Source organism: Lissotriton vulgaris, chromosome 1_1 (assembly GCF_964263255.1).
Source record: "Lissotriton vulgaris chromosome 1_1, aLisVul1.2, whole genome shotgun sequence".
In the NCBI taxonomy this organism is placed as follows: Eukaryota; Metazoa; Chordata; class Amphibia; order Caudata; family Salamandridae; genus Lissotriton; species Lissotriton vulgaris.
The window spans coordinates 1939092417-1939104657 of NC_141685.1; the positions used below are offsets into that span (position 1 = coordinate 1939092417).

Genomic DNA, 12241 nt, shown 5'->3' on the forward strand with positions numbered 1-12241 from the left:
GACTAGTTAGACGGAAATTTCCATGAGACCTTGGACACTGGCCGCCATGAGCAATCACAACAGAAACCACAGAGACCACCACGCATTCGCAGAAAGGGATTAACTACACAAAGCACCATGGCTGGTGCCCCATCTCCCCAGGTGGTGTTGGAGGGCAGTCAGGAGGCTCTCCGATCGGCGTCTCCTTTGAAGTCTGTCTGTCCACCTATTAGCTCCAGTGCCTCAGAGGAGGCAACATCGGACTCAGACATGGGGGGATTATTGCATTGTTTCCCTCAGTATGTACACAGCTAAGTAATGACCCGTTGGGCTGAGAATGTTGTGTAGGGCTTCCACTAATTTAATGTAATATACAATGGTCCTGGGGATGTCTAGATCCAGTAAGTGGGGTCTCGACATGCTTCCCATAAAGTACTTTGCTATTGTGATAAAAGCCTAGGAATACGGCAGCAAGCGCCGTTATAATCCCTCGTGGCCTGGCTCATCCTGGGCTGTACCACCTACCACATATAGCTGACACGTCCTCCACATTAGTAGCCTACCCCGTAAGCGAAGCACTTGTTATTTTACAGTTCACTATGTTGCTGCTTAACTTTCAGTTTGGTCGACTGAAGTTGACTTGTTTGACCGAGTATTAGGATAACATTTATTTGTTCAACCTGCTGGTGGTATGGTTGCTTGTATTTTGGGAGGTTGTGGGGCCGCTGTTATCCATGTTTTATGATAAAAGGCATCTGTGGTTAATCCATACAATATTGTCACTTGGAACATATGGGGCATGGGCTCGATCCACAAACTGCACTGGATATTGTCCCAATTGCACTGATGCCGTGCTCAAATAATATACCTGCAGGAAGCTCACTTAATGCCCTCTGAAGCCCTTTAATTACATAGAAGATGGAGGGGTCAGTTGTACTCGATTGCTTATTCTGCTTTTTCACGTGGGGTTGCAGTATGGGTACGCGTCAGGTTCCCATTCTCTCTGATCGATAGTAAAATTGATGACAAAGGCAGATATGTGTTATCATAGGCCACGCTGGATGAGAGGTGGGTGGTACTGGGGTCTGTATATGCACCCAACACTAAACTGGGGTGGCGGAGTGAGCTAAAGAATGATGATGGATTAAAGAAACCCAGATCAGTTGACTGAGGGTGAAGTGCTTGCAATGTTCAACACTCCGTCAATCATCCCCTTTGGTTATGCACCTAACACTGATCAGGCAGTTTTTTTGGCTCGCCTATCAAACGCCATTTTGTAATGGATGCAATATCCATGGCTATTGGGTGGGGATTTTAATGCAGTCCGCGTTAAGGAGCTTCATCGTTCTTACCCTCCACTACCGGGTACTGGATCGATACAGCAGGCTAAGATCCTGCGTCAGTGGGTGCAGAGGTGGAACCTAGTTGATGTATGGCAACTCCAGCACTAAAACATGCGAGAATATTCCTTTTTTTGATACCACCATGGTCTACACACTAGCCTATATAGATTCCTCTCCACTCTGGACCTACTCCCATCTATATCACTTACCACTTATGTAAGTAAGACCATCTCAGATCTTAACCATCTTGAATTAACAATTAATTGGGGCTGGGTCCCCTACCAGATCGCGATGTGGCACTTACAGCCTTCATTATTAGAGGACCCAGTGTTCAGAAACACTAATGCTAAGTCAATCACCTCTTACTTTGCCGACAACAAGGGTACAGCCGCAACAAGATCCATACAGTGGGAGGCCGTTAAGGTGATGATTCGGGGAGCCTCGATGGGGGAGGTGGTAGGTGCCAGACATGACATCATACGAGATGTCATGGAATTGGAAGCAACATTGCATTCGCTAGAAGTGGCAACCCAGGCAGAAGCAAGAGCAGAACAGAAACTTCAAAAGGATAGAGTGAAATATGCGGAATTGCTGGAGCGCCTGAGGCTAATTGACCTGAATGCATTGCTGGCTCGTATAATAAGGCCACAACCTTCACGTACACCAATACTGGCAGTACATACTAGGGATCAGACATTGGTTACCACACAGCTGGAGATCAATAGGGCGATCCAGGATTATTATACGCATCTATTCGAGGCTCTCCCACAGCCCTCATCAGAGTCTACTGATGAATTTCTTGCATCCATTTCACTTCTTGTTGCCCCTCATGCAAGTGTTAAAGACTTGGCAGCCCCGCTTGCTTAGGCCGATATTCGCTGAGCTATAAAGTAAGTTACCCATAATAAAACACCGGGCTCGGATGGGCTCGCCATCAAGTTTTACCCAACGTTCGCGTCACGGTTGGGTACCGAGCTACTGCAGTTGTATGACACATCACTAGAGGATGGAGTTCCACTGCCCACTACTAGGGAGACAATTGACCTCAATGCATTGCTGGCTCGTATAATAAGGCCCCCCCCCCAAAAAAGCAGTGGTATTTTGCCACTTTGCAGATCATTCTCTAATATTGGCCAAAAGATTGCTCACACAGTGCTGGAAATACTGTTCACCACTGAGGAAGGGAGCATGGGGGAGCAAGTCAGTCGTTGAGCCTCAGCAGAAAGAGAGCCGCTACAGCGGGAGGATATACAGGTAACTTTAAAACCACTCTCGATGGAATGGACCCACCTATTGGAGCAATTTAGTGTACATTACAACTGATTAGAGTGTGTTTACACTATGGCCCAACCTAACACACCGTCATAGGTGTAACCAGGCGCTTTAAAAATGGCTTTATTATTATTATTATTAGACCAAGTTTATTCAAGGATTAGCACTCTACCGTTAAGAGAAATGTTTTAAAAAGTTGCTTGATACGTTTGGTTGACTTCTCAACAAGAGAGCTTTCAAAAGGGTCATTAGTACCATTTCTTCTTCTCCTGGTCTGCAAAGGTTTTGTGCTGATCTTAAAATGTGCCTCACTGTTGATGCCCCTGAAAAAGGGTTAGGAGCTATTCTTAGCCACCTCAATGGATAAAAGGAAATTACACTAGGATTTGCATCATGTGTATTGAGGAAACATGACAAACCATATTCAGTAATTGGAAATAATTTTTAGTCTTTACCTGGGTAGTTGATAATTCTTTTTTCTAATCTTTTTATTAAAGAAACACAAAATGACAAAACAACAAAAACATCAACCTAAAGAAAAGGAGAAATCGTCAGGATGAGCATATCACGTAAAGTAGACACATCACATATACGAAGTTGATCATTTTTGATCTTTCATTTGGGGAAAGGAATTTGTTTTACATACTGATCATCAACCATTAATCAATATTATGAATGGCACTGCTGTGAACGGATCTACAGCTAGAATTGCGAGACTATGTTAGTAAGCATTTGCAATGCAGTCGGTCTCGCCTATGGGACCTTATATGTATTTAGCGATGCAGCACATTAACGTGGGTGGTGAAACATCTACTGTTCTTTAACATCGATGGAAAGTAAGCACCAAACTGTGGAACACACCAGGTATGGGAACACATGGAGAGAAAGTCTACCTATCAACTGTATATTGTAGTGTCCAAAGCGCTGCTTTTAATATAAAATCAGCCCCTTCTTTGGTCATATCATTGAAAATACAAGATTTGAAAAAAATATTATTGTCTACAGGTGCTCGTTGAATACAAGTTTCTATGGCCTGTAATCTAGGGAAAGCTAAAGTGATTCTGGTATTTTACTGACCTCTGCTGGTTGTTTTCTATCAAGAAAGTTAAATAGAGGCAGTTGACAGGAAAATAAATAAAGTCCCTAAGCAGAAAGCAATTGTGATATTTTACTGACCTCTACTGGTCGTTTTCTATCAAGCCAGTTAAATGGAGGGAGTTGAACAGAAAACAAAAAGTCCCTAATCAAATGCGGAAGCAGACAAGTCTTTTGGCTGATCTCCAGATCCCACAAAGTACATACAACAGATCTTCCAGACAGCACAAGCGCTGTCAAGGCACAACCTAAATATTACTTGAATATAGAGGCTTTTTGGCACTTCCCTCATCTATAATAGAAGATTCTATTGAGGGTGCAAATGTTGTGGTGTGTTTTGTTTGCCGGATATTGACAAAGACTTTGAGATCAAAATTGAAATTGTAATTTGTCTTACAAGTGATAAATATTACAAGAGCAAAATACCACAACTAATATCTGTTTAGGCATCTCGTCAACTATGGTGCAAACTGGCAATTGACTTCTTAGGGGCATTTAGAGTACTTCCTAAACAATGTAACTATGCTTTAGCCTTATTAGGCAACTTCATTAAATTGATTGAGTTGAAATGTGCCCCAGATCTCAATATTGATGCTGTCAGTCAGTCAGTCGAAAGCAATGTTTATTTAGACCTTAGTCTTTAAACTGCAATACCCAACAAATATAAACATCAAAACAGGGATAAATATGTGTTCAGTAACACACAATAAGAAACAACATATTCATCAATACATTCTTATTCCTGGATATTCTTTTTGATGACCAAATTCAATCTGGGGCTCACAAAGTAAATATAAAAATGTACTTATTCATTAAAATTCTGCCCGTATAGCACCGGGAAAGAAACATTTTATTCATATTAAGTTCAAATTTATAAATACACATCATAAAATCACTAAAATCCAGTATAATTCTAAAACTATTACAGTCTTTTGCTAAGAGCTTTTTACAGATTTCATATAATTTCCGATTGCAATAGCAATCTCGAGGTTAGGCATTTCTGTGAGTAAGTCAACAATCTAACAAAATATGCAGCATGTCACCCTTATTGCCTAACAAGCATTTACAATTCCCATCCGGGTGTAGCCTAATGACCTTCTCCCTCTGATTTGACAGCCAGGGGTTAATGCCTATCCTACTCTTAAAATTTCACATCTGAGCCACTTATTCGGAAGGGTGTCCAAGTAAGGGTACCAAGACTCGTGTTGCCAGGCTGCAGTCATAAATTTAACTGATGATTTCCAGCTCAAATAGCCTTGATCAATTGTTCTAGACAACTCAAGGTCTTGAGACCTAAACTCCTTCTTGGAGAATTCAGCGAGGAGTGACTGTTGGCAGAAACTCACCTTTAAGTTCTCTGCAACCTTAAACAATTTCATTCTTATATTCTTGCTGTGATTACATTTTTATCCAAATAATTCAACAGAGAATACTTAACTAAAACAGTTGTTTCCGATAATGGAGTACAGTTCACATCTGATAAGATGACCACTTTTTTAAGTAGCCCTCGTATAACACATACAAAAACTTTGCTATCTCATCCTCTATGTAATGCTTTAGCTGAGACCACCGTTTGGCTCATAACTGATTATGTGCAATGGTCTCTTGTGTGTAAAAGAAATGTTTTACTTTCAATTTCTTCTGTGTGGTGGTCTTGCAGAAATACAAAAGACAGTGTCACAGGTTACTTACTTTCATTTTTTTCTTTTGAGAAGTCGACCTGTGAATTCTAGCCTACGCCTAATTTGGTTTAGAGATATAACACAAAAGAACATGACATGAAAAGTATTGCAGAGAAGGTTGCTTAAAACATTAAACAAGCTCATGCACATTGTAAATAAGCTTATTATAAGCATTGTTCAAATGATTTCAAATAATTCAAAGTTGGAGGTTTAGTTTGATTCAAACGTCGTAGATTGAGACCCCAGGGAACTTTAAGATTCAATCCCTCTAGTGTAGTAGAAGAAGTTATTGAATGTGTTTCTAAAGTTGGTGGTAAATTGTGGCATACCAGTAAGAATGCGAAAAGAACAATTGATGGACAGAATGCAGATCAATGTCATACATTCACCCCAGTACAGAGATATGGGCCTAAATCCATCATTTTTTTTCTCACTATGCCATTCCAGTTTGGACCCAGCCATATGCAAATCAGTCTTGACCCTGCGTGCAATGGGAACAGCCCAGCACGAACTGCCAGCCCAAGTCCTCTCTGGACTGGAAACAAGCATCCAAGGACCGGTTTTGGGGTTTCACCCCTCATCAGCTAGAATAGCTTGATTCCAGTGGCATGTAGAGCACGGGGACCCGTGTCTGAGCATACCCGTCCCACTCGATGTGACAAATGCAAAAAGAACAATTGATGGACAGAATGCAGAGCAATGTCATACATTCACCCCAGTACAGAGAGCTGGGCCTAAATCCATCATGTTTTTGTTCACCATGCAATTGCAGTGTGGACCCAGCCATATGCAAATCAGTCTTGAACCTGCGCCCAATGGGAACAGTCCAGCTAAACTAACAAGGCCAGGTCCTCCCTGGACTGGAAAGAAGCATCCTAGGACCGGTTTCGGGCTTTCAGCCCTCATCAGCCAGGATATCAAGCTAAGTTGAACTAGCCAGGAGAGAATAAATGTTTCAAACTGCCTCAACTCGCCTCTGTTCATCTGTCCGTCGATTCATCTTGCCACCGATGCTAAAATTCAGCTGTGGTTCCTTAATGAGTCTATATATTTTTATATGTGTTCGGGAAAGTATCTCATGTTCAGCTAGTGACTGTGGTTACTGCGTTGGCACATCAAACAGGGAAGGTACTTGGATTATTTGTACTTTATTAATAATAAAAACACAATTTTCTCTTAAAAATACCTTAAGTCGTTCTTGCTGTCATCGTTTGTGACCTTTCAATACTTGCAGCAAAGAATATGGATCCTAATTAAATGTTAAATGTTAAATGTCGTCAACTCTTTAAAGCTAACCAATTACGTATTAATAATTGGAGGATAGTAGCATGATCTTTGAAAGACTAGGAAACTTTAAAACTGAGTTTAACCAGACCCCATGTCACGAGATGGACAGCCTAACACAAGTACAGCTTTCTATCCCCATTTGATGCTTGTCCACTTTACACTTACTACAGTCTACCAAATAACACCTTGTGTATGTGTTATGTTTTAGCTAATGTTGTTGCCATCTGCTATAGTTGCTGATTAATATTTGATGTGGCAGGGAGGAGTATGGCCTAGCAGCTACAGCTGTTGACTGGAACCCCGGGACTTAGGTCCGAATCCTGGCCTTGGCACTTGACTCTCAACATGATGTGATTCTGGGCAGATCACTTAATTTCCCTGAGCCTAAAAATTGTGAAATGTAATGCGTGAATTGTATTTGTGTTATCCCCTCTTGTTGTATTCTATCTTGTAAACTGTCTCGCATATCCCCTTGTTGGATGAATTGCTTATTTTGAATTTGCAGAAACATAGAGTTTGTTGGAAATGATGGTAAAGGTCAACAGGGTGAATTCCGTTGTCAAGGGAAGGCTTGTGCGCTCGCTGTGTAAAGAGGAAGTACTCGGTATTCCGAATCAGACGGTCATTCGTCACCTTTAGTGGGTCAGCTGCATACATACATTTTCACCTCAAGGCCACAAATGACAGTTTCCAGGCACAGCATCAACAGATAAACAACGAAACAAATCACCCGCAAGAAGAACCGCTATTTCGCGCACTTGCAATATATACAAGTAATGTGTAAAGCCCTATCCTGGGTTTAAAATGTGAGGAAGTATTTATACGAGTCGACGTTTTGCCGCGCGGCCATGGGCCAGTTGAATGAGTGGCATGCTCCGATAGTTTAAGGATGCAGGCTGATAGTTTTACTTCTCTTTTTAGGGATATTATGACACCATGGATGCTGGTTACGTCGATGAGAATGGCTACTTGTATGTCCTTTCTCGAGTTGATGACGTGATCAATGTTGCAGGTCACAGGATTTCCGCAGGAGCCATTGAGGAGGTAAGCGCGTTAATGTAAAACAAACACAGACAAACAAAACAGTAATGTTGTTCAAATGGAATAAAATATTCTGGCTGCGTTTTTGGCCAGTTTTGCTTAAGTACTCATTTAATAGTTTATACATTATAATCGGATTACTTGTCTCGTAATAACCTCACAAAATGGTTATTGTAAAGCCTAATAGATCGACTGAACTTCAGGTAAACTTCGCAGTAACATAATAAAAAAAAACCTTTAATTCGCTTCTTTAGTCTGCAGTTTTTTCGACTATTTCTTTCGGGCCCTACATACTCATTTTATACACACAAAGTGGAGTAAGGAAGAGGGGAGTGAAAGGAAGGGCTGTGGCAGGGAGGGTTGGAATCAGACTGGGCAAGGAGTGTTGTCGAAGGTAAAGAATACGGTTTTTAGTGATTTCAGAAGGCTGCTGAAGAGCGCCAATGTAACTGCCAAACACCAGGGCATGAGTTGGGTGTACATGCGGTTACACTGCGTCCACCCACTGTTTTCACAGGTTGGACGCTGTCCACCTTGGTAAGAAGTTGGGCCCCACAGAAATATGTTGAACTTGTCCCAGTGTAATTTTGAGACACCAGAACACGTTTAGCCGCTCCTGCACGTTGTCTGCTATCTATTCCCAACAGCAACGGGCAGGCAGCTGTTTTTCCTCACCTCCAGCTGGACACAGATAAAGACAGAAGTTATGGGGCCATCAGGCCTCCTTTTTATCATGTATTGGGCTGGAGGTGTCCTGGAACCTCACAAATACAAATGCACAGGCCAGCAAACAAAGGCACACAGCCTGTTATATATTCACAGGTATTTAAGAGATGCATGCTTTTTACTTTGTTGTATATAAGTGCATGCACTGTCAGAATGTCCCAGTATTTAGACAAATAACAATTTAAACAACACTATTTGATTTATTTTATAACGCTACTCATCCCAATGCAGAATGGTACATACACATTATCCATTCCAAATAAATCATATAAGTGTGTACATCAATGTAAAATATGTGTTACACGAGATAGGAGTCAAGTACCCTTCATAGCTTACTGTGGTCTACTGGAAGGATTACAATGAATTAAATGCAACTAACAAAAGGATCTCTGTGTTCAAAGCAGTGTCCCTGTTACCTATCTACATCAAAATGAAAATGCACCACTGGCTACCTACTACATCCGTATCTCTGTCTTGCTGAATGGGTGGGGCTCATTTGCTGTACTTGTTGTTTGTGAAACACTTCAATTTTTCACAATCCTGATGACTTCAGGGATGTAACCTTGATAGCACCACCCCCACTCTGAAAATTGTTCCATCACCACTGCTTAAATGGCCAAGCAATAATCGGGCTGAACACTAGCCTCTCTCGTTTTTTCTTAAAAAAACAGAGCTCCTTCTCCTGAGTTCAATGAATCATAGGTGGCGTTAGAATCCCACAAGGGGACGTATACATCACTGGAAGGGATTAAGATGTTACACCGGTTACCAAATTTAAAACTTCGTGCTAGTAGGGCCCAAAGGTACCATAAAAAACTATAAAAACATTTTTCATTCATTTATTTGAAAAAAAATGATATATACGTCCCCTTGTGGGATTCTAACACCACCTATGATTCATTGAACTCAGGAGAAGGAACTCTGTTTTTTTAAGATTGTTGACCCAATCCTTTTGCTGCCAGAAAGGGTAGCTCCCTATACATAATTTTTTGGCTCTCTCGTTTTTTCTCCTCTCCATTCCTGGATACCTCTTAAACACTTTAATCTTGCTGTCACAAATATACCAGCATCAAGATCTAAACTACCAAGCTAACTTAATGTCAGATGTAAGTATATCAGCTCAAACACTGACCCCAAACATGTTCTCAGCTTTTGATCATGCAGAACATCTGTGCCTGCCCAGAAACGTGGTTGGGGGTTGGTCCGCATGTAGCACTTCAGCTCTAAGTCTTCGAGTTTCAAGGCTCTTTCCCAGCACAAGGAGATGGAGCCAGGAACGAGTCCCAGGGACCGCTAAGTGTTTCCCATTGCTGTGTCCTGGGCACTGTGGAAGAGGCAACTGAGAACGGTGCCTGAAGAACTTCTCCCATTATGTTTAGCAGAACTATGTGAGAAATAGAATGGGATGGATGCGTAGCTACAGAATGACATCCGAGTATTCACAAACTTCTGGTTAGCATGTACCAACCCCAACCAGGATGTTTACTGCGGTGTAATGAGAACTGGGGACTGATAGACTTTTGATAGGTTGTATAGTACTGAGACAGCCTACCATGGGACAGCCTTTGATCAGCTGTTTGAGAGATCTGGAAGTTCAACTATTCTCATATATATTGTATTCAGCGGAATCAACTGTCTCAGATCGTTTGTTCTTAGACACTAGTTGTATATACACTCAACCGGGCCTTTGAAATGATTGTTTCAATTTCTAGCCCCTCTATCCTACCCTTGTTTGAAACGTTCCAACTATTCTGAACTCTGTGGTACTTTCATACCAGCCTGTCAGGGTACACTTAAAATACATATTGCAAGTGGGACAGTATAAATTATGATCATTGTTTCTCATTATGAGACGATTTACTGTTTTTTTTTAATATAGATTGGTTGTGCCAGGAGCAAATTAATTTTGAGAAATCAAAAATTCTGTGGTATGCTTTGGGACAAATTTGATGAATTTGAGAGTCAAGTGGATTAGACCTGGATGATTATCTCGTTGATCTTTTTGCAGACATGTAAAGCTGAGGAAAATGTTTACAAGCAAACAGAAGATACGGGTTTTCATCTGGATAACAGGATTTCAGGCAGAGATTGGCAGAAAATAAACAGCCCAAAAGAAAGCGTATGGCCTTAATGGCTTCAGAAACTTGTAAGAGGTGTAATGAAAGGTAGGGACTAAGGGCCTGATTTGGTCGACAAACGTGGCTGATATCCCGCCTGCCTTATTACTTCCAACACACTGAACACTCACCAACCACCCCTACACCCTGAAGCCAGCGATCGACAACTGGACAGCCCTCACCACCGAAGACACACTGAAGACGAAGAAAGTTAATCCACTCCGGGTCCCCCACAGACCCCTGCCCCCACCGCATTTTCAACAGAGCCGCCGACACCATCACACCCATGCTCTGCCACACCATCAACCGCTCCCTGGCAACCGGCCCATTCCCCGGCGAGTGGAAACACGCAGAGGTCAACCCCCTCCTGAAGAAACCCACGGCAGACCCCACTGACCTAAAAAACTACAGACCCATCTCCCTGCTCCCGTTCCCAGCGCAAGTCATCAAGAAAGCCATCAACAGCCAACTCGCCACATTCATCGAAGACCTCAACATCTTCGACTCCTCCCAGTCCGGCTTCAGAAAAAAACCACAGTACGGAAACCGCCTTCCTCGCTGCAACAGACAACATCCTCACCCTACTGGACAAAGAAGAAACAGCAGCCCTCATCCTCCTCGACCTCTCAGCGGCGTTCAACACAGTCTCTCACCGTACCCTAATACGCAGACTCCACGACGCAGGGAGAAGTGTGGCTCACGGTGTAGAGCAGGCAGACCCGGAAGCTGAGGTCAGACCCAGGACCAGGGTTCAATTCCCGACGCGGCACGGTCTTGAGCTCAAATGTCCACGGACTCGATAATTCTCGCTTCGGTGCCTGCTCTAATCATGGGTTCTCACTCTCCAACTCTGGGCATTAAGCTTGCTTAATCTCCACAACGGCCCCCCTGCGGCGGGATGCCTGGCTTTCACCTTGGGGATGCCCTGTAGGGGCTATCTCACAGGGAAAAGCCAGGACGGGTTCCCAAGGCAAGCGCCGGGAAACCTCCAGGTAGCTGTGCGCTCAATAAATGCAATAATAATAATAATAATCCAAGACAAGGCCCTCAACTGCATCTGCTCCTTCCTCCCTGGCAGAACGCAGCAGGTCAGACTCCCCCCTTTCCTCTCGGACCCTACACTTACCACCTGCGGAGTCCCCCAGGGGTCCTCCCTCAGCCTTACACTCTTCAACATCTCCATGGCTCTACTCACCCCCATCGTCAGAACCCCCAGACTCAACATTGTGTCATACGCAGACAACACCCAACTCATCCTCTCCCTATCCAATGAACCCAATACCGCCAGACACAATTTTCGCGAAGGCGTTTATTTATTTATTTATAAAGTTTTGGAAGCTGTCGCCAAATGGATGAAAAAAAGCTGCCAACAACTAAACAACAACAAAACAGCAGTACTCATCATGGGCCTATATCCCAACACCTGGAATGACACCTGGTGGCCCCGCCCTTGGAAGCCCGGCCACCCTCACGGACCACGCATGCAGCCTGGGAATCATCCTGGACTCCGAGCTCAAAATGGACCGCCAGATCAACTCCGTATCATCCTCCTGCTTCCACACCCTCCGCCTCTTACGTAAGACCATCAAATGGATCCCCCTCAGACACAGAAATACTGTCACTCACGCCCTTGTCGCCAGCAGACTCGACTACGGCAACGCACTGTACCCTGGAATAAACAATAACCTTGCCCGCAAGC

The 12241-nt window shown here is 43.1% G+C and overlaps 1 protein-coding gene across 2 annotated transcripts in view; it reads left to right on the forward strand.

The window, feature by feature from the left end:
• ACSS3 (acyl-CoA synthetase short chain family member 3) overlaps positions 1-12241 on the forward strand; it is a 1235137-nt gene that overhangs the window by 1117129 nt on the left and 105767 nt on the right. The window contains exon 13 of one of the 2 annotated variants that reach the window (XM_086919605.1): positions 7580-7702. The exons of the other annotated variant lie outside the window; for it this stretch is intronic. Within the exon in view, the coding sequence (XP_086775731.1) occupies positions 7580-7702 (123 nt within the window). The remainder of the gene's footprint in view (positions 1-7579; positions 7703-12241) is intronic. 2 annotated transcript variants of the gene reach the window in all.